At 40.5% G+C, this 23,452-nt stretch overlaps 1 protein-coding gene, 1 long non-coding RNA gene and 2 other non-coding genes across 5 annotated transcripts in view; 3 read left to right on the top strand and 1 right to left on the bottom strand.

The window, feature by feature from the left end:
- The first annotated feature begins 219 nt into the window (after positions 1-219).
- LOC122560519 lies at positions 220-7,240 on the top strand. Of its 2 annotated transcripts, none has more exons than XR_006314759.1 (5): positions 220-268; positions 3,496-3,552; positions 3,939-4,017; positions 6,416-6,506; positions 7,101-7,240. It is a non-coding gene; the product is annotated as an uncharacterized LOC122560519 (long non-coding RNA). The 2 variants fall into 2 exon arrangements; XR_006314758.1 differs by having other exon boundaries at positions 222-268; positions 6,434-6,506.
- LOC122560936 lies at positions 3,784-3,871 on the top strand. Its single transcript, XR_006314852.1, has one exon. It is a non-coding gene; the product is annotated as a small nucleolar RNA SNORD60 (small nucleolar RNA).
- Positions 6,957-7,047, top strand: LOC122560935. Its single transcript, XR_006314851.1, has one exon. It is a non-coding gene; the product is annotated as a small nucleolar RNA SNORD60 (small nucleolar RNA).
- A 9,203-nt stretch (positions 7,241-16,443) lies between the features above and the next one.
- LOC122560518 (ras-related protein Rab-26-like) overlaps positions 16,444-23,452 on the bottom strand; it is a 362,870-nt gene continuing 355,861 nt past the window's right edge. Inside the window, exons 6-9 of the mRNA XM_043711201.1 lie at positions 22,222-22,287; positions 21,371-21,427; positions 20,649-20,725; positions 16,444-16,836 (exon numbers count right to left, since the gene is read on the bottom strand). Of these exons, the coding sequence (XP_043567136.1) occupies positions 16,734-16,836; positions 20,649-20,725; positions 21,371-21,427; positions 22,222-22,287 (303 nt within the window). The 3' untranslated portion in view covers positions 16,444-16,733. The remainder of the gene's footprint in view (positions 16,837-20,648; positions 20,726-21,370; positions 21,428-22,221; positions 22,288-23,452) is intronic.

Raw genomic sequence — 23,452 nt, 5'->3', positions numbered from 1 at the left:
AACGCCCGGACTATATTACCCAGCGGGCGGCGCGGCGACCCGGCGGACGCCGACCCCCAAGACCGAGCGCCACCCCCGTCAACAGGGATTGGACAGAATGCGGTCGTACTATTCCCATGGTCCGGACTCTATTGGTTAATTGAGACGTCAATTAGATTAATGAGCCAATAGGCATGAGGCTTGGGTGGGGGATTGACAGGTGGCTATCGTATATTCTCGAACGTGCGCGAAGATCGTCCTCTTTCCGCCGGAGACTGGGTTGAATGAGGTAGGTATAAGGTACTGCTGGGCTGTTAGCGACCAGTGCTAGTATCGCGCATTTGCGAGGTTGAAAGTTTTTATTTTGAAGAAATCGGTGTTTTAAATGAGGTGGGGGAGTATCTCACTTCCTGTTGGGTTTCTCCTGTCAATGTGTTGCCGCGCTGTCCGTTTGTAGCCATTAGATTAGATTACTGAGTGTGTGGAAAACAGGCTCTTCGGCCCAACAAGTCCACACCGACCCACCGAAGCGAAACCCACCCAGACCCATTCCCCTATATTTACACCTCCACCTAATGCTACGGGCAATTTAGCATAGCCCACTCGCTTAACCCGCACTTTTTTGTGTCTTAAATACTTTGTTTGTTAGGAGTCAAACTATGGAGTAGTAGGCCCCTATCTTTTTGGGGTTATAAAGATGTACAACACGGAAACGCACCCTTCGGTCCAACTCGTCCATGCGAGCTAGATATTCTAAACTAATCTAGTCCCATTTGCCAATATTTGGCCCACATCCCTCCTAAACCCTGTTCATATAGCCGTCCACCTACCTTTTTAAATGTAATTGTACCAGCCTCCACCACTTCCTCTGGCAGCTCATTGTATGCACGTGGCACCCTGTGTGAAAATGTTGTCCCTAGTCCCATTTGCCAATATTTGGCCCACATCCCTCCTAAACCCTGTTCATATAGCCGTCCACCTACCTTTTTAAATGTAATTGTACCAGCTTCCACCACTTCCTCTGGCAGCTCATTGTATGCACGTGGCACCCTCTGTGAAAATGTTGTCTCTTTCAATCTTCTGCCTCACCCTAAACCTATGCTCTCTAGGTTTGGGGCCCCCTAGGGGAAAAGTCCTTATCTATTTACCTTTAACCATGTGCCCCTACTCCTTTCTCTCTTTCTTCCTCCCCATGAATTTATACTTTTTTTAATATAAAGATCCCCCCCCTGCAGCCTCTGACACACTGGGGAAACAGCCCCAAACTCTCCCTTGGCTCAAACTCTCCAACCCAGGCAACATCTTTGTAAATCTTTTCTGATCCCATTCAAGTTTCACCATCTCCTGATGGTGTGACCAGAGCTACACAGTGCTCCAGAAGTGGCCTAACTAATGTCCTATACAGTTGTAACAAAGGGAAATTAATTAATGAAGCAGCTTTGATCCCTAGTTTCTTATGAGCCCTTCAAGAGACTGACTCCAGAAAACTTCAAAACTTCAGCTCTTCAAACTTGCAATGTTTGGCTCATTGCTTAGAACCTGCTTCATTTTAATCCCAGGCTCTTGTTTCTCCTTGTACCTAAGTAATTGTCCAACATGTGCTTGCATGTCTCAATTGAGCCTACCCTTAACCACACTTGGAAGTGCATTTCAGACACAAATTACTTGAGTCAGGCTTTTCCTCTGGTCTGAAGTCAAAACATTTTGTATTTTTTCCTGCTGTCTTTACTGCTTGTTGTCCGTTTTTTAAGGCAAACATGTTGCTACCTATCTGCTTTATTTGGCCTGCTCCTTACACTGGAAGGCCTGCATAGAACAGCACAGGAACAGGTATTTCAACTAACCCTGGTGCTGTTCTAAAGAATTCCATCTGCCTGAACATACTATGTCTGCCTGCTTGTCTAAATGCTGCAGTCAGTCCAATTGATGTCTGAAGGAATTCTCTATTTCCTCACCTAGTCAACTTGTTTGGCTTTTTGCTCTGTACTTAGCTGAGATCCGATTGGGAGTTTATTAGCCTTGTCAGAATTAAAATTAGGACTGTACAAAGCAATATTACTCTTAAGGCAGTGCTAGGGAAGACTTTTTCTTGTAGGAATTGACATGTATGTTGAGTTGACAGTCCCCTCTGCATGCATATTTCTGAATGTTTCTAATTCTTGTAAATTGGGTTTATTGTACTTCACTACTTTGCATTATAGTTGGTCAATAAATTACCAACCTGGTTTCTGATTGGGTTGTAATGAATTTGGCAAATATGAACTTTTCTCAAGTCTGGCTATACACTAGAAAGTTCAGGAAGTCTGTGCTTTGCAAGGTGAATTTTTGGGGAGGTCATAGAGATGTACAGCATGGAAACGGACCCTTTGGTCCAACCTGTTCATGCTGACCAGATATCCCAATCCAGTCTCCTGCCAGCACCTGGCCAATATCCCTCAATTTAAAGTTCTCATGCTTGATTTAATTCCTGGCTGCGATCATCCCTAGCTCCCTGCACCACACAGACCTTGACAACCTATTTTCTTTGAGACTCCCAACAATTGTTACTTCACCTGTGACTGTTTCTACAGTTGCTAAAGCAACATGGTCTGGAATTCGCAGCCAAAGCCTTTCCAGTCTGCTTTCCACATTTTAAGACATCCCTCAAAACCTGCTTTTGGCAATGTTTTTGGTGACCTGACCTAATATCTCCATCTCTGGCCTTGTCTAAAGTTCTCTAATTTTTAATGGAATTATAAGCATGATAAAATGCAAGCTGTTGTTGTTTTGGACATTACAGATTATTCATGCAGTGAAGATTTGAAGATAATGTGATTTTTTTAAAATTAGCTTGAAGCAATGATTGTGTAATAGCTTGTAAATTCAGGTTCATGAGGTTGAGGTGAGTGGCAGATATATTCCTTAAGTGCATGAGCAAGGATAGATTTGATAGTAAAACAAAACTGCATATGCTGGAAATTTGAAGCTAAGCACATCTGACAGCATTCGCTGTTGAATCCTACAACCTTAAATCGGTCAATGGTGCATAATGAAAATGGTGCATATAAGTTAATGCTTGATTACTGTCTAAATACAAAGACAGGTGTATATCGAAGTTCTTTCGTTATCCTTTTTGCTATGGGTTGAGCCCAACATAAGTCAAAGAATTGCCTACTTAATATTTTAAATTGTGACTTTTCGTGGTGTTAGTATTTTAATGACCACTAGGTATGCAATTCCCTGACTTGGTGGGATGTGTACTGAATTGCCATGTATTCAGTGTTTCCATCTGGTGGACAAACTGTTATTGACTGCAGTTAATAATGCTAGAATCCATGTGGAAAAAGTGCTAAAACCATTCTGCTAAACTTGATGTAATGCTGGGTTAGGCTATTTTGCAGATATTTAGGTATTTTTCTGTCCCAGGAAATAGTCAAAAGCTTGAGACTTAAAAACCCTTGCTAAAATGTTTATTACTATTTGCCAGCTCAGCATAGTTTTGTTCATCGGAGTTTGAAAACTATTTTTAATTTCCAGATCCTGTAGATATGGATTGGAAGAAGTGCACTGTGCCTGCAAATTGGCACAACTGTGGTAAGTTCATCTGGAGAAGATGTCTAACTTAACACCTCTTGTGGGGTAAAGGGTATTGTCATGCTGTATAAATTAGCTTCCAGTGACAATTAGACAATTTAATGTTACCAGTAAAATAGCAAAACCGTAAATTGTTTTGTCCATTTGTGGGCAGTGTTTGAAGGTGTCTTGAATTAAAGTTGAAGTACTGGCCAAGATAGTTTGGTCTGTGACTGTTTAAATAGATTGCACAGCCTGTGATGAGCCTTTCTTTCTGACATCTCCAATGAAAGTGTTGCATCACAGCAATGCTTGATTACTGTTTCTGTGGCTGAGGCTTAATTTTAAGGACTGTTTTAAATTAATAGTTTTAATATCAGCTTATACAGTTTTTTATGTAATTTCAGGCTAACCATGCTAAGATGCTGATGGATCACTGACAGCTGTATCTCTGAAACTTGAGCAGTCTATCAGCAGTGTAAACAGGTAAAGATTAATCACTTGAAATGGGATAACTGGAGTCTTGTTTTAGTTCATCAAATGGGTTAATTACATTGCTCACTTAATGTGCCTTTCTATCTTGTTAGGCAGGTGAGGTGCCAGTGTAAAGTCAGATTTGCAGCATGGAAACAGACCCTTTGGTCCATGCTGATCAGATATCCCAACCCTATCTAGTCCTGCCTGTCAGCACCCAGCCCATATCCCTTCAAACCCTTTCTATTCAAATGCCTCTTAATGTTGCAATTGTACCAGCCTCCACCATATCCTCTGGCAGCTCATTCCATACATGTACAACCCTCTGTGGAAAAGGTTGCCCCTTGGGTCTTTTATATCTTTCCCCTCACCCTAAACCTATGCCCTCTAGTTCTGAACTCCATGACCCCAGAGAAAAGACTGTCTATTTATCCTATCAATGCCCCTTATAATTTTGTAAACCTCTAAGATCATCCCTCAGCCTCTGACGCTCCAGGGAAATCAGCCCCTCCCTGTAGTTAGGTCCTCCAACCCTGGCAACATCCTTGTAAATCTTTTCTAAACCCTTTCAAATTTCACAATATCCTTCCAATAGGAAGGAGACCAGAATTACACGCAATATTCCAACAGTGGCCTAACCAATGTCCTTTACAACTGCAACATGACCTCAACTCCTGTACTCAATACTCTGACCAATAAAGGAACGCATACCAAATGCTGCCTTCACTATCCTACCTGTGACTCCTTTCAAGGAGCTATGAACCTGCACTCCAAGGTCTTTGTTCAGCAACACTCCCTAAGACCTTACCATTAAGTGTAGAAGTCCTTTAGGCTGTAGGTTTGATATCCAGATGTTTCATTACCTGGCTAGGTAATAGTCTGGATATCAAACCTACAGCTCAGTGAGCAAACCAAAGCCTAAACCTTAAGAGTTACAAACCTAGTATAAGTCCTGCTAAGATTTGCTTTCCCAAAATGCAGCACCTTGCATTTATCTGAATTAAATTTCATTTCTCAGCCCATTGGCCATCTGGTCCAGATCCTGTTGTAATCTGAGAACCCTCTTTGCTGTCCACTACACGTCCAATTTTGGTGTCATCTGTAAACTTACTAACTAACTGTACCTCTTATGCTCGCATCCAAATCATTTATGTAAATGACAAAGTAGAGGGCTCAGTACTGATCCTTGTGGCACTCTACTGGTCACCGGCCTCCATGCTGAAAAGCAACCCTCCACCACCACTTTCTGTCTTCTACCTTTGGACCAGTTCTGTATCCAAATGGCTTGACAAAGTAGAGGACTCAGCATCGATCCTTGTGGCACTCTACTGGTCACCGGCCTCCATGCTGAAAAGCAACCCTCCACCACCACTTTGTCTTCTACCTTTGGACCAGTTCTGTATCCAAATGGCTAGTTCTCCCTGTATTCTGTGAGATCTAACCTTGCTAATCAGTCTCCCAGGGGGAACCTTGTCGAATGCCTTACTGAAGTCCATATAGATAACATCTACTGCTCTGCCCTCATCAATCCTCTTTGTTACTTCATCAAAAAACAGTCAAGTTTGTAAGACATGATTTCCCACGCACAAAGCCATGTTGACTATTCTGAATCGGTCCTTGCCTTTCCAAATACACGTACATCCTGTCCCTCAGGTTTCCCTCCAACTTGCCCACCACTGAGGTCAGGCTCACTGGTCTATAGTTCCTTGGCTTGTCTTTACTGCCCTCCTTAAACAGTGGCACCATGTTTGCCAACCTCCAGTCTTCTGGCACCTCACCTGGTGACTATCAATGATACAAATATCTCAGCAAGAGGCCCAGTAATCACTTCTTGTTTCCCACCGAGTTCTCGGGTACACCCAATCAGGTCCTGAGGATTTATCCACCTTAACTGTTTCAAGTATTAAGCAAGATGTTAATTTTTTAACAACTTTACAAGTGATCAGTCTGAGATGTTTTTCTGGCGTCTGGTATTATTAAAGTAATGCTGATTTTTGACAGCTTAATTTGCTAAAGTTTTATACTTTAGCTCACTGTATTTTCATGCAGTGGAAGACCAATGGGACCACTACCAATAGCAAATTGGATGGTGTTTTGAAAAGTCAGACAGGTGACTGAACTTGGCAATTTCAGAATCCAGATCATATGCACTGCTCACTAATGGGCCATGCCATCTTGTATATTCCACAGGTGAAGTAGCCTGGTAATAAAATGTTAGTATAAATCTTAAATACCAGACATTCAAAAGAATGCATTTTGAAGACGTAATGTTTGTATTGAACTTTACAAATGCTGAACTTGTGGTGCACCTTTTTTATTCTGACCTGTTTAATGAGTGGCTTATTAAAATGGTTGATCATTGTGTAGTCTGAGGCTTAATTTTTAAAAATGCCATCTAATCAGATACAAGACTTTCATGTAATTGCAGGTGCCATGGTAACTAATCGAATACTGACTGCAGCAGCCCAGATTTTTCAGCATTAACTTGTAGCAGGCTAATGGTGAGAACTGTTAAATGTTAACTTGGAGGCTGTGGTGGATGGTGACTGCATAATTGTCTTGAATAACATCTCTAATTCTAAACAATTAAAGGTCCATTTGTATTGGAACTTTCTTTTGGGGTCAGGAATAAAATCCCTATAATGGGAGGGCAGGTTTGAGGTGCTATCCAATGTGGAACACCAATCACTCAAGATTGAACTGAATTTCTCTTGACAACATGTATTTTCTGCCATGCTATGTTAGTGTGTGGCAGTTTGCTATCAAGTAAGCTTATGATGTAGGCACTAGCCTGTATGTATTAAATCTTTGTATTAAAACTTAACAGTTCCTGGCTACACTTGTGGCTTTTTAATCAGTGACTTTGTGTAATGGTTAGCCATTTTGACAGAAGCTGTAGATGAAATTACACTAAGTTTTTTAAAAGCAACTCTTGGAAATCTGCAGTGCTGAGCCTGTGATGAGCCTTTCTTTATTTCTGACATCTCCAATGAAAGTGTTGCATTTAGCAATACTTGATTAATATTTTTGTGGCTGAGGCTCATTTGCACTTTTTGAATCAGTTAGTATGATACTGACCAAATTTTTTGTTGCAGGTTATGAATTTGGATGAATTCTGAAACTGGTACAGAATGGTTGATCCAATCCTTAATTGCAACACCGCTAACTGCTTGAGATGCACATTCAGGATGTTTATCTGTGCTTTCTGTTTTTGAATAAAAGTTCACTTAATGTATGTGTAGTTGTTCATTGGTGCCAACAGGGTTCATGAAGGTGCAATGTTCATAATTCTGGTTACATTACTAGATTGAGAAGTTCAACTGACTTTATTGTTTCCAATTTTGACTGTCTGAACTTGGTCTAAAACTTGTCCAACAATTATTGTCATGATGACTAGCTATCCCAGTGTTACACGCATAATGCTGTATACACTAGCTTTTCTTTTTGCCTAAGGAAATAACTTAAATTCTATGGCATCTATCTCTTGCAAGAAGTAGTAAATATTCAAGTAATCTACAGCACTTAATCTGTTCAGTCCCTCAATATCTGGATTTGAGAATTGTTGCTCAGTTAATGTGCATAGGCCCTTGAGCACTACTTCATTGCAAAACTAACCAGTCCTGGAATTAAATGGCTAAAAGAGCATGTAATTGGATATTGTATGTGGTTTAATATTGAATAGCTTTTCTGATTAGAACATATTAAGGCAGCTGGGGTAGTTTGAACTAAATAACAGCAAGTCTCCTGGAGTGGAACAGAATTGAGTCTGAAATTAAGTGTTAGAATGATCTGAACCCAACTGGTTTTATCAAATAGTTTAGAATACCGATTTTTCTCTTTTTTCTTCTCCTACCTGGTCTACAGAGGATTAGGGGGACTGCAAACTAACCAAAGGACTGGTCAGTCAGATTTACAGCACAAAAACTGACCCTTTAGTCTGCATGAACAATTTGAACCAGAGATGCTAAACTAATCCAGTCCCATTTGCTAGCACTTGCCCCATATCCCTTATTTGTCCAGATTCCTCTTAAAATGTGTAATTGTACTATCCTCATTCTGTACATACCACCCTCTGGAAAAAGTTGCACCTTTTTAGGTCCCTCAAGTCTTCCCCCATCCTAAACCTATGCCTTTGTGTTCTGGACTCATCCAGCTCAGGGAAAAGATGTCTACTGACCCTAACCATGTCCCTCATGGTTTTATAAGTACCTACACTGACACCCCTCAGCTGTCACTCCAAGGAAACCAGCACCAGCCTATTCAGCCTTTCTCAATAGCTCAAACCCTCCAATCCTGGCAACCTGCTTAATCTTTTCTGAACCCTTTCCAGTTTCACCACATTCATTTCCATTGGGAGTGCAGAATGGGGTGGTGGAGAGAAAATTCTAATAGAATGATAGTTCTCTAGCTATATCCTGAAACCTTAGCACAGACAACTGCTTTAGAGGAACTTTGACAAAGGATCCATGTGTGGTTCATGGAATGATACAAAATAGCTGTGAAGCTTTGAGCAGTTTAAAATTTTGAAATGTTCTACTTGATTTTGGATTACTACCTGAGCTGCATGCAAATCGGTTAGTGTATCCAGGACATTGTGGGGTCCTCTAGTGGAGATTTGTATCACCAGCCATGAGTGGGATGCCAGAATACTAGAGGGTGGTTCATTTTCTGCAATTTAAAGGCTGTAACAAACAGCCAGGAATTAGACTGGTGAGACTAACATGTCAGTAGTGGGTAAATTGGAGGTAGAGGCAGGATTTATATGCATTTTAGAAATCTGCTTGAACAGCTTAAGTTTTAAAAAAGTGATCAAGATAAAGGCAGTAGTGGACTTCAGCAAATATTTGACAATGTTCTGCATGTTAGATTAGTTGGGGGAAGGTTAGATCACATGAATTTGGGGCAAACTAGCCAACTGGAAATCAAGCTAGCTTGACCAGGGGACAGTTGTGATAAAAGGTTGTTCAGATTGAAGCTGTGACAAGTGATGTGCTGCAAGGATCAGTGCTAGGTCAGTTTCCAATGTAGAAAACAACTTCAATGTGACTATATAGGAAGTATCGTTCGTAAGTTTGTGAATGAAGCCACAATTGGTATAGCGGATAGTGAAGAAAGTTGAATACAATGGGGATTTTGATGCAGTGCACCAAGGAGTTTACTGCAGGTAAATGAGGTGTTGCATTTTGGTAAGCTAAACCAGAGCAGGACTTGCATAGTGAGCATAGTAGCCCTGGGCATTGTTAGAAAACAGACCTGGAGTGCAGATCCATACGTGAAACTGTTGCTATGGGTAGTGAAGGAGTTTGACATGCTTGTCTTCATCGGTCAGTGCGTTGTCACTTTGCAAGAAATTGGTAGGACACATTGGAGTACTGCATTCGGTTCTGGGTGCCCTAGTATAGGAAGAATGTCCTTAAGCTAAAAGGATGCAAAAGATTTTACAAGCTATAGAGAATACAGTTTAACCTAAAAGGATAGGCTGGGGTATCTGGAATGTAGGATGTGGAGGGATGACCTCTGAGATGTATTAAAATGATTGGCATGGATTGGATGAATAGCCCGGTCTTTTCCCCAGGATAGGAGTGTCCAAAACTAGATGCCATAGGTTTACATCCAGCGAGGAAAGATAAGGGGTCTGAGGGGCAACTTTTTCCAGAGGGTGGTGTGTGAAACAAACTGCCAGAGAAATTGATAGAGGTGGGTACAATTACAACATTACAGGCATTTGGACAAGTGTGTGGATAAGAAATGGCCAAATGAAGGCAAATAGGGCTAGTTCAGTCTAGAAAACCTGGTCATTGTGGATAGGTTGGGTCCAAGGGCCTACCTTTGTGTTGTATGACTAAAACTCAATTAAATGTGTGGCTCCGATATGAGGAGAAGAAATGTAATTCTGAAGACAAATGATCCAACTGTTTTATCTTCAAAGATGCTACCAGTTCCATGGGATTTCTCCTGCAATATTTTGGATTTCCAACATTTTTGTTTCTCATTAATCCCTATATGGTTCAAATGTCCTGGTAGTATGAGGCTTTACCCTACAGTCTCCATTTGGTGTAGTTTTTGCTTTTCAGAAGTCAGAGGTACAAGGTACTGTAGAGGTGAATAAATATGACAGGAAGAGGAAAATATTGCAGCAGAAATTTGAGCCAGAATGAGTAGCAATAGTAATTTCTATACTCTTTCACTTGTATTTACTGCCTTTCCTGCTTTATCTATTCATATGCACTCTCTAACAATAGGTGAATTGATAGCACAAATAAAAATAAATTAATATGCTTTGATAACTTACAGAAATGCAGTTGCAAGATGACTGGAAACTAATAGAACTATTCTACATCCTGCAGGAAAATGAGGGGAGATAGCATTCTTTGAAGATCTGTGTACTGGTAATAGTGGTTAAGATGCAGTTGATTGTGAAATGTAGAAATAACAAACAGCCAGGTAAGGAAGTCACAGTTGGGAGTCATCTACAGGCCTATCGAGAATACCTCGGCATGGTGGCTCAGTGGTTAGCACTGTTGCCTCACAGCGCCAGGGAACCGGGTTCAATTCCTGCCTCGGGCAACTGTGTGTGGGTTTCCTCCGAGTACTCCAGTTTCCTCCCACAGTCCAAAGATGTGCAGGTCAGGTGAATTGGCCATGCTAAATGTTAGGTGCATTAGTCAGGAGTAAATATAGGGAAATGGGCCAGGGTGGGTTGCTCTTCAAAGGGTTGGTGTGGACTTTGTTGGGCTGAAGGGCCTGTTTCCATACTGTAGGGAATGTAACATAACAGACTAAATTGCTGAGTAATGGTATGTAAGAAGGATAATGCAAATTCCATTGTTTTTTATCTGCAAGCTGACTGGGCAGGTCAAAGGGCAAGTATGCTATGGAAGTCACAAAGCATGAGTGCATCACACCTTGTTCTTAGAGCAGTATGTTGTATAGCATACTGCCAGATCTTAGCGTTAGATGTAATGATGCCGCACTAATAAAGGGGTAGTTGAGATCTGATCACAAGCTGGTAGAATTTCAAATTCAGTTTGAGGGGGTATATTTAGTCTCCAGTCAGTGTCATCCAATTAAATCAGGGCACTTGGAAGTATGCAGAAAGTTGTCTAAGCAGGTTAGGCAAGTGGATGAAGGTCTGCAGATGAGCAGTGGTAGGCATTTTTTTAATAGCACTCAACAAAAAAATCTTCCATTCAAGGACTGTGGGGGGAAGATGGACCACTGGCTGAAAATGTGGAGCAGAAGATTATACACTTTAAAAACTAAGACCTACAACTTGGCCAGGACTTTGGGAATCAGCAGCAGTTGACTTAAGCTAACAAAAAGGGACAATTGATGAAGTTGGCACGAAATATTTAAAGCTAATGTGTTCTCGTCCCTTGAAGGATGTGACTGGGGAATAGATAACTTGGAAATCACTTATGCCATAATTTACATCAATCGTCAAGGTAGAGAACACTAAAGGGGTGTCAATTTAAGACATGAGGGATTTGCTTTGAGGGTTGAGTCTGCTCCACATTTAAGGCTGAGATTCCCAAGGTTACAGGAAAATGTGAGGAATAGCAGGTCAACCAAGATGGCGGAGCAGACTTGAGGTGACAAACGGTCTACTCTTGTTCCTATTTCTAACATGTTTATGTTTAAGAGCCATAAAGCATATTGTAATAGTTTATAATGAAGGAAAAACTTTAACCAACTTAGACAGCTCACTAGGACCTGATGGCCTATATCCAATGATTTAAAAGAATTGGCTGCAGAAAGAAGTGTCGGTTGAAATGTTCCAGAACTCACTGGATTCTGGAAGGGTTCCAGTAGCTTGGCTGTTTTCCAATGTGACACCCCTTTTTAAGAATGGACATATATAGAAGGCAGGAAACTATAGGCTAGTTAGCCTGACAACTGCCATTGTGAAAATGCAGTTTCCTAAAGAAAAAATAGGACATTAAGAAATTAATCAATATTGTTTCATTAAAGGGAGAACATGTTTGACACTTGACATTCTGGTAATTTTCTTGATAAAAACAGGGTTAAAAAGGAACCATTTTGGTTGTCTGTCTGTGTGTATATAAATATATGAAATTGAATATCTTCTGAATTCCAGATTTACTATGTAAAAGCTTTTTGCACAAGATGGGAACTCTCAATAGTGGGGAGTAATAGACTGAAGATAGGTTAATGCACATACAGCTGAGTGGGATGAATGGGTCTTTTTCAGTTTGGAAAGACATAACTAATGGCATGCCATAAAGATCAGTCCTAGGGCCTGTATTCTGTCATTATGGCAAGGGCAGTGTAATATGTCCCAATTCGCTGCTAATACATAAGTGGAACGGTGTGTTGTGATAAGGACCTTTTGAAACCTGTAAGGTTATACATAAAGATTAAGTGAATGGGAAAGAAATACTTGGCTGATGGTGTTTGATGTAACAAATTGAGATCATGCACTTTAGTATGAAGAATTAAAATGTAGGCTATTGTTTCGAGAGACTCCAAAAAGGTACATCAGAGGGAACCGAGTGTTCTGTGCATGTAACACACAGGTTTGCATGCTGGTGCAGCAAGTAATTAAGGCAAATGCAATTTTGGTTGTAATTGCTACAGGGTGTTACAACTGGTACAAGGTGCTAGTGAAACCCACACTAGAGGACTGTTTAGATTTAGTCAAGTATTTAAAGAAGGATATATCTGTTAAGAGATTCACTCGGCTGACTCCTGAAACAAAAGGTTTGACTTGTGAATGATATTTAAATGGGTTAGGTTTTTATTCATTAGAGTTTAGAATGAGGTGACCATATTGAAACTTATTTGACTCTGAGGGGGCTTGACAGGATAGATGTTAAGATGTTTCCATTAGTGAGGGAAGCCTCTAACTAGGGGACAAGGTTGCAGAATAAAAGGACATTCATTTAAAACCTAGATTCAAAAGAATTTTTGCTGTCAGAATAATGAATGCCTGGACTTAACTGCTGCAGAGTGTTTGAATCTAAATCACAAAGTAATTAAAAAGGATGCAGATTACTTTTTTGAAATATTGTGGAGTTGAAATGGCACATTGTATAGAATGGTGGGACAGGCTCTAATGGCCTACCCCGTTGTGATTTCTTATGTTCTGTCATCTGTGAACTTACAGGTCATATCTCCTACAGATGTCTAGATCATACATTTAAACTGCAAAGAGCAAAGGATACAGTACCAAACCCTATGTCGACCTCTGGACATAGGCTGGAAAGGCACAGCAGGTCAGGCAGCATCCGAGGAGCAGGAAAAGCGACGTTTCGGGCAAAAGCCCTTCCTCAGGAATAGAGGCAGGGTGCCTGCAGTGGAGAGATAAAATGCAGGCACCCTGCCTCTATTCCTGATGAAGGGCTTTTGCCCGAAACGTCGACTTTCCTGCTCCTCGGATGCTGCCTGACCTGCTGTGCTTTTCCAGCACCGCTCTAATCTTGACTCTGATCTCCAGCATCTGCAGACCTCACTTTCATCTCTGGACAGTTACAAAAACAACCTTGGACCATCACCTGTCTCTTGCCATTAAACCAATTTTGGATCCAACTTATCAAATTGCCCTGGATCCCATATGCTTTTACTATTTAGCCTGGACTTGTGCATGAGGTAATGTCAAAAACCTTGCTGAGGTTTCTGTAGACGACACCAACTGCATTGACCTCATCTCAGCACGTAGTCATGCCCTTGAAAAATTCAATCAAATTCATTCGACATAATTTCCCTCTGAAAAAGCTATGCTAACTCTGTTCTTGATTAATCCTCATCCCTCCAATTGAAAATAGATTCTGATTATTTTCTGATAGTGTTTCTACCACTGCCATTATAGTTGCTGGTTTGTAATTTTCTTTTTTTTTTATCCCTAGCACTCTTCTTGAGTAATATTACCACATTATCTGCCTTCAGTTCTGTGACACCTCTCCTGTACCCAGAGAGGATTTTAAAATTTAATGTCTGAACCCTCTCATTCTCTTCCCTTGCCTCCCTCTGCAGCCTGGGATGCAAATTATCTGGGTCTGCAAATTTGTCCACTTATAATTCCACTATCTCTCATCATTATTATTTTACCTCCAGTCCCTCTTCTGATCTACATATCTCCATTTTCAAATTGTATTTACAATTACACAGCCTACTTCTCCATGCATATATTGCCACTTTGATCCTTAATCAACTCTACATTTTCCTTGATTATCCCTTCACCCTTAATATTCTTACGAAATGTCTTTGGGTTTTTCTTTATTTCATTCCTGTCCACTATTCACTCCCCAACCTCACGACTGAGGTCATGTTGCTAGGTAATATCCAGCCCATCTTTTCTGAAAGGATTGAAGATGTTTAGAGTCTGGAGCTTGCTAGTGCATTGAAAGGTAGAGGTTAAACATGTGGAGGAACCATTAAAAGTAAAGCTAGAAGGATATGTTAAGGTGAAATGAAAGAGTAAAATGAGGTTTGTGTGGAACCTAGTCACTGGCATGGGCCAATTGAGATGAATGACCTCTGAGCGGTTAGGATTTTAAGAATTGAAAGTATGTAGAATATGTAGTGCTGTGGCCATCTCTTACTCCTAGTTTGATAGTTTGTAATGCAAGGAAATCAAGGTAATAACTACTTTATCTAAGGAGACAAAATCTAAAAGTGCCTAATGATTTTTGACATTTTCAAATAAAATCCACACTAGAGGGTACTCCAGCTCCACATTGATTACATGTTGTGACAGGGTTGAGCATTCAAAGGACGATTGATTTGTACTTAGATAATTGAAATGCACTTGGAACGTCAGCTACTGTATTTTCATTCAGATCCTTAAAGAACTTCACATTTCAAATATCTTTTTTATTGGCTCAGATGGGTTGTCTTGTAAGTAATAAGGTGAAACGGTTACACAAAATGTAAATAATTTTCAGCAATATGCAATTGTGAATTTACAAACCAAATCAGGGATCCAAATCAGCAGCTACAGCCATAAGCTCCACAAAATGATAGGCAGCTTGCACACTGCCTTTGTTACAGACAGTTCAGAAATATCCTGGCCTGCAATTCGGTTTGATATGTAATTAGACACAAACAATGTAGATGAAATAAGAATAATGGGGATTGTTTCAGTAGAGAAAAGATAGTTTATTATGTCAGTTCATTTGTCTAAGGGAGTAGATAAATTGGCACATAATGCTGTAGTCATAGTCAATATAAACATGACCACATGGGTCAAAGACAGTCCTTCTTGAAGTAGCTGTTGGTTCTAAGCTTGAAAAGTGGGCTACTTAACCACTGAAACATCACAGCATAGCCAATGTTGCATGCCCTTGGTGTCTAGTTGCTGAAATTGCTAAAAACTGAGGCTAACGCACCAGCGTGAATGTGAGAAAGTGAGTATTTTGAGGGAGAGAGAGTGTGTGTGCAAGCGAGACAGAATGGGTAAGTCATTGTGCAACTCCAAAGTCACTCCCAACAGCTTTCAAGCCTCCAAGAGGCGTTTGGGGAAGGAAGCACTGCGATAGATGCTCAGGCATTGAGTATATTCAACACTGAGATTGATATTCCTTTGGAAAACTAAAGAACCAAGGAGATATATAGCCAGACAATTGAACTGATGTGAAACAGCAGGAATGATCTTTCATATGGTAGAATAGAGGGCCAAATTGCCACCTCCTACCTCTTATGTTTTTAAATTGCCCAATGGTTGATTTCTGAATACCAAAGAAGACTGAGTTCTGGATTCTGTAGCCTCTAAATGAAAACATTATAATCTTTTGATGAATATGAACATGACCACGTGGGGAACAAGACAGCCCTTGAAGTAGCTGTTGGTTCAAAGCATAGAAAGCAGGCTCCTTAACCACTGAAGCATCACAGCACAGCCATTGCCACGCGCTCTTGGTGTCATGTTGTCAGGAATCGCTTGAAAACTGATCTGAGACTAAAGCACCAGAGTTTGCTTGCAGTCCTGCTTGCGAATGAAAAAACGTACACCTTAAAATAAAGCCAACTATTTGATGGTGAGTATAAAAGAGACTGGAAGGAGAGTTGGTTTCAAGTTTTTACTTTCTGCAAAAGCATATGCTGCACAATAATTAACAACAGGCCCATCAATCGATTTTACCATGGCTTTTTTTTTCTCATTCACTTCTTGGAATGTGGTTTCTTGGAAAACATTTTATTTTACAGCTGTTGCAACTATTTAAAAATTCTAATAAGTCTGACAATTATGCATTAGTTTAAAAAATAGTTTACAATATTTCAGCAAGATGCAATAAAGGGGTCGAATGGCATTTCCTTGGAACTGGCATCCTGATTTATTTTCACCCATGTGGATTCTTCTCAGTGCCCCAAATGAAATTAAAACTGGCTTTGTAAAGGATTAAAAAAATATACACAGCATACATTCAGTACAATCACGGACATCAATGTACATTCATTTAATGTCCTACAGAACAAAACAGGTATGTTTATCTATTGATACAAACTGTAGTCAGCAAAAGCAGATTTAGATTATGTAAACAATCAAGTTTCGTACTTTCGATCCTGATTTAACACCATTTATATCCCACTCACCTCCCCAAATGAATTCAAGGTGTTCTTGGCTGATAAACACTTGTCAATGTACAGACAACAAAGTACAGACATGCAAGAACTTCACAAAAAAAATGGCAGAACCATGAGACGATCTGTCCTGGCAATTTAACACCAATCAGTCTTGTACAAATGTATCGGCAGAAAGAATGGGGCAGTTACGATCTGCAGCAACCCGTGCCTTTCATTTCCGAGTTCACGTAATCATGGAGCTTGAACTTGGGGTGGTTTGGGGATTTCATTGACCTGTGTTTCAGTTCTCTGTAACAAACAGTGGAGTCATAGTCATTGCTTTCCTAAAATGTGCAGCTGTGTTAGTTTATACTTATCCTGTGTCAAGGATTGGAGCAACACAGTTAAGTGAGCTCACACTGACCTTATAATTTGGTTAACAAGATTCAGATCCTGTACAGTAATATTTAACGATGTGCAGCATCTGTGCAAAGTGAAATAGAGGTAATACTTCAGATCAAAACCTTTCATCAGAATTGTAAAGTGTTACTGATATTGAAGTTACATTGCTGAAGAAAGATCATCAGCCTGTGTTCAGCAGCGGGATGGGAACCCAAATTGTAGTATGAGTATACAGGAGGTTGAGAGTAGTGAGGTGCAAAATAAGGTTTCAAGGTCGCAAGATGGCACTAGCAAGCAAGAAGGTGGTTTGAACTGTGTCTGCGTCAATGCCAGGAGCATCGAGAATAAGGTGGATGAACTTTCAGCATGTGTTGGGACCTGGGATTTCGATGCTGGGATTTTGAGACATGGAAAGAGCAGGGACTGGAATGGTTGTTGCAGGTTCTGGTATTTAGATGCTTCAGTAAGAACAGAAAAGATGGTAAAAGGGGTGGGGGGGGCGGAGCTGAGTGGCATTGTTAATCAAGGGCAGTATTACTGTTACAGAAAGGACATTTGAGGACTCATCGACTGAGGTAGTTTGGGCTGAGGTTAGAAACAGGAAAGGAGAGGTCACCCTGTTGGGAGTTTTCTATAGGCCTCCGAATAGTTCGAGAGATAGGAGAAATGATAACAAAGATGATTCTCGATAGGAGTGAGAGTGACAGGGTAGTTGTTACGGGGTCGTTAACTTTCCAAATATTGACTATGAATACTATAGCGCAAAAACTTTAGCTGGGTCAGTTTTTGACCAATGTGTGCAGGGAGGGTTTCCTAGCACAGCATATAGACAGGCCAACAAGAGGCGAAGTCGCATTGGATTTGATACTGGGGAATGAACCCAGCCAGATTTTAGATTTGGAGGTAGGTGAGCACTTTGGTGATAGTGACCACAATTGGGTTATGTTTACTTTAGTGATGGAAAGGGATAGGTGTATACCGCAGGGCAAGAATTATAGCTGGGGGAAAGGCAATTACGATGAAATTTAGACAAAATTTAGGATGTATAAGATGGGGAAGGAAACTGCGGAGGATGGGCAAAAGTGAAATGTGGAGCTACTGCGGGTCCTTGATAAGTATGTACCTGTCAGGCAGGGAGGAAGTTGTCGAATGCAGGAGCCGTGGTTTACTAAGGAAGTTGAATCTCTTGTCAAGGGGAAGAAGGTTTGTTAGGATGAGATGTGAAGGCTCAGTTAGGATGCTTGAGAGTTGCAGGTTAGCCAGGAAAGACCTAAAGAAAGAGGTAAGAAGAACCAGGAAGGGACATGAGCAATCATTGGCGGATAGGATCAAGGAAAACCCAAAAGCTTTCTATAGGTATATCAGGAATACAAGAATGACTAGAGTAAGATTGGACCAATCTAGGACAGTAGTGGAAAGTTGTGCGGGGAGTCAGAGGAGATGGGGAAAGCTCCAAATGAATATTTTTCGTCAAATATTCACACTAGAAAAAGACAATGTTGAGGAGAATACTGTGATACAGGCTACTAACTAGATGGAATTGAGGTTCACAAGGAGGAGGTGTTAATAATTCTGGTAAGTGTAAAAATAGATAAGTCCCCTGGGCCAGATGGGATTTATCCTAGGATTCTCTGGGAAGCCAGAGAGGAGATTGCTGAGCCTTTGGCTTTGATCTTTATGTTGTCATTGTCTACAAGAATAATACCAGAAGATTGGAGCATAGCAAATGTTGTTCCCTTCTTCAAGAAGGGGAGTAGAGACAACCCTGGTAATTATAGACCAGTTAGCCTTACTTCAGTTGTGGGTAAAGTGTTGAAAAAAGTTATAACAGATAGGATTTATAATTCTCTAGAAATGAATAAGCTGATTACGGATAGTCAACACGGTTTTGTGAAGGGTAGGTCGTGCCTCATAAACCATATTGAGTTCTTTGAGAAGGTGACCAAACAGGTGGATGAGGGTAAAGCAGTCGATGTGGCGTATATGGATTTCAGTAAGACGTTTGATAAGGTTCCCCACGGTAGGCTATTACAGAAAATATGGAGGCATGGGATTGAGGGTGATTTTGTGGTTTAGATCAGAAATTGGCTAGCTGAAGGAAATCAGAGGATGGTGGTTGATGGGAAATATTCATCCTGGAGTTCAGTTATTAGTGGTGTACTGCAAGGATTTGTTTTGGGTCCATTGCTGTTTGTCATTTTTATAAATGACCTGGATGAGGGCATAGAAGGATGGGTTAGTAAATTTGCAGAAGACACTAAGGTCGATAGAGTTGTGGATAGTGCAGAAAGATGTTGCAGGTTACAGAGGGATATAGATAAGCCGCAGAGCTGGGCTGAGAGGTAGCAAATGGACTTTAATGCGGAAAAGTGTGAGGTGGTTCATTTTGGAAGGAGTAACAGGAATGCAGAGTACTGGGTTAATGGTAAGACTCTTGGTAGTGTCGATGAGCAGAGGGATTTCGGTGTCCTTGCAAGTTGCCACCCAAGCTGACAGGGTTGTTAAGAAAGTACACAGTGTGTTAGCTTTTATTAGTAGAGGGATTGAGTTTCGGAACCATGAGGTCATGCTGCAGCTGTACAAAACTCTTGTGCGGCAGAGTATTGTGTACAGTTCTGGTCACTGCATTATACGAAGGATTTGAAGCTTTGGAAAGGAGTCAGAAGAGAGTTACTAAAATGTTGCCTGATGTGGAGGGAAGGTCTTATGAGGAAAGGCTGAGGGATTTGAGGCTGTTTTTGTTAGAGAGAAGAAGGTTGAGAGGTGACTTAATCAGAGCGTTAGGTAGGATGGACAGTGAGAGCCTTTTTCCTCGGATGGTGATGGCCAGCATGAGGGGGCATAACTTCAAATTGAGGGGTGATAATTATAGGACAGATGTCAGAGGTAATCTCTTTACTCAGAGTAGTAGGGGCGTGGAACACACTGCCTGCAACAGTAATGGATTCACCTACTTTAAGTACATTTAAATCGTCATTGGGTAGACATATAGATGATAATGGAATAGTGTAGGTTAGATTGGTTTCACAGGTCGGCACAACATCGAGGGCCGAAGGGCCTGTTCTGCTCTGTAATGTTCTATGTTTCTCCCTCCAGAAATGCTGGCTGACCAGCTGAGTATTTCCAGCATTCAATGTTTTTATTTCAGGTATCCATTATAGATACAAACTGGTGACCTTTTGCAAATTTTCATAACAAATTCTATAGATATACCGTTTACCCTATCCCAGTAAAATTAACTACGTCAATAGTTTATTACCGCTATCTGATGGCTACTGTAATGAGCAATATAGATAATACCTACAAGGGAATTCTCACTTTTAGTGAGAAATCATCAAACTTGATTCCTATGGTAAAAGCATTCTTCCTGGTTTGAGCAGGAGTCATACTGGACTCGAAATGTTAATTCTGTTTTTCTCCACAGATGCTGCCAGACCTGCTGGGTTTCTCCAGCAATTTCTGTTTTTGTTTCAGATTTCCACCATCTGCAAATGGTTGCTTTGATTTGATTCCCGCATTGCCTGTAGCAATATATCATTCTGTTCTCAGGGTCATCAGACTCATTTTCAGGGACTATGACACTTGCCTTTTAAAACATGAGATAATTTCTGTCAAATATTAATTTTGCCATAAGATTGAGCGATACTTTGATAAATATTGTTTGTCACTGAAGTTCGCCAATGCATTTGAAATTTAAAGATTGACCTTGCATAACTTACTTTGCAATAGCCATAAATGCCAGCTCAACATTTAGACCTGTTTTGGCACTTGTTTCCATAAAGGGCACTCCGTATTCCTAGAATAAAATAAAAGCTGATCAGTAGTATAGGTACATCCATCTAAAACACAATCCACTGGGATTTTCATCCTGACTGCCAGAACAGACATTTGGCCCAGTGAATCACACATGTAATTTTTGAACCCTCCAAATTTAATCTTTTTGGTGCTACTTGGTTCACTCTGTACAATCACTACCAAGTAATGAGGTTAGGATCATCCCCATTTTCACTTAGAAGTAATTTTCCCATGATTGTAAACTTAGATTAAATGCATTGTATTATAATAGATGCTTTCTAATTTACTTCTTCAGGCGTGTTTTCTCACACCTATGGAGCAGGTGGGCTTTGAACTCTGTACCACAATACCTTTATATCGTCTTATGTTTGGCTTTCAGTCACATCCTAATTCACTAAAGAATCGATAGTGTAATAGGGAAACATAAAATCTGCTATTAAATCATCTGAAATTTGTTACATCTTTCATTAATGTTTTAGCAATGGACTGGAACTTTTATTTTACTGCAATGAACTGCACCACGAAAACAGGTGAAATAACAAATGAAAAATTCCTGGAACGGATACACAGTAACTTACTGTGTATCCCTTCATCTCAGATTCACAGTTTAATGTCAACGTTATTAGTGACTTAAAAAGCAACATACCTTTGCTAATTTTTCTCCTGCCTCTTTCTTAACAGCCCTCTCTTGAGTTGCATCAGCCTTTAAAAGATAGAAAATGTAATAAATAAGTTCTGTAGTCATAGCTGTAGTATGAATCTGGATTTCTCCAGCGCAGTATTGCGCATTTCCTTTCTAAGTGGCACAGTTCCCAATTGCTGAAGTCTAAACTTTCACTTACTGGAAAGATTGACGTTTTCTGATAAATACAGTTCCTGTATCTTTTTTCCCCCTGGAGAAGAGTAAAACAAGCACCATCTCATGTTTGGTGTTTCTGAAGGGGGCCAAGTGGTGTTTTTGATTTCTGCTGCAATTCATCATAATATCAATAGATGGCAGCAACTATCTACTGTACATTGCAAAAACACCTATTTAATAAAGTTAAGCCGAGAAATAATAAGTGTGCCGCACCTGCATTTAATTCATAAAAAGTCTAAATGCCTCTGAAGGGGGCCAATACATTTGCTCAGACTGCACCAGATCTGTGCCACACTCGCAACTGACCAGTATGTCTGACTGGAACAGCAACGGGCCCATTGCAAAGTGAGACCTAATGCCTATTTCATGCGTCTCTCCCATACTCACAAGGTTATGTCCAATGCCCAAAGGTCGATTTTTCACCCTCTTCACATTGGACACATTCTGTTGACATTTTGGGTTCACTGGTTACAGTCTGATGGCACAGAGGACTATGGTCCTCTCACTCACCTTGTTTCTCCCGATGGTTCTTGCCCCTGGTCATGCACAAACCAAACCAGGGCTGATATTCTGATATAAGCAATGCTTTTAGAGGCAAAACAAAAGCTGGATATAACAAGAGCAGTGCTAGCCCTCACCTTGTTACCCAACAACATGATTACCACGTCTTGTGTTGCATATTCATGAATCTCTGTCAGCCAGGCCTATAAAGAACAAGGAAAGTGTTATAATAATAAGATATAAATCCCAAAAACCAAGGAATAAAACAGAGCTGAACGATATAGACAGCTGGATACTGTAACTTTCAGGCATAGGATGTTTCACTGCTGTTTACATTTGATTCTCCTCAGTAGTAAAAGTGGGACACTCTCAGAGTGGTTCAATAAGTAACTCAAAACATCACTGAACAGCAGTACAAATGTCAGTTTCAGTCAGGGAGCAGGGATGGAGCAGAAAATATTCCCTGCAGCTAACAATCTATTTAGTTCCAGGAGTTATTTGTGATGCTAAACATTGGTGGTCAAAGAAGCCCGCCAGCAGTATTTGCTTGGTGCAGCTGCTCAGGAGACTGGAGGTCAGAGGCACAATGTCAGTTTTGTGAAACTGTGTTTGAAAGAGCCAGAATAATACTAATACCAAGAGGCAGGAGGACAGGGTCATGAGTCCAAAGTAACACAGTCTTGAGAGAGGAGACTGAGCCACCTTGGAGGTGAACAGTCATCAAAGCCATCTGAACTGTAGAAAGGTGAAGAAATTCAGAAGCGAGACCTTATAAATTGAGACACTAATAATAAAAGGGGGAATAAGTTTTTTATGAGATTTGGTGACTTACAGTGACAGTAAATTCTGGGAGGGCCGCTGAGGAATCCATGAAATCTGTCTGGACTGTATTTGCTATTTGATATGCAACAATTTGTCAATTAACCCACATCTACCTCATGATAATGCTGGAGTTTATGGAGTTATATGTTGTTCAGATTAGTAGATTGTCTTACTTTTCCAATTTTGTATTCAAAATTATTCAAAACAGGCTTTATTCTCATAGTATGTACCTGGGATTTCAAATTACTTTAAACTAAAAGGTTATATTCCCTAACTAGAACGTAACATGAACGTAGTGCTCTCGTTTTGGATTGTAATACAAATTCTTTGGTCTTGTCTGGGATCATAACAGATGTTCTAATTCATAATGTATAAGACCTTAAGACATAGGAGTAGATGTATGCCATTTAGTCCTTTGAGTCTGTCCCACCATTCAATGAGATCATGGCTGATCGGATAATCCACAACACCACTTTCCTTTACCACAGGAAAAGACATGACCAACCCAAAGAAACCCAAACATATAAATAGAAAGCAGGAATTTTC

This window comes from Chiloscyllium plagiosum, chromosome 21, assembly GCF_004010195.1.
Source record: "Chiloscyllium plagiosum isolate BGI_BamShark_2017 chromosome 21, ASM401019v2, whole genome shotgun sequence".
NCBI lineage: Eukaryota > Metazoa > Chordata > Chondrichthyes > Orectolobiformes > Hemiscylliidae > Chiloscyllium > Chiloscyllium plagiosum.
The sequence above is the reverse complement of the archived record's forward strand: the minus strand, read 5'-3'. Positions and strand labels throughout refer to the sequence as shown.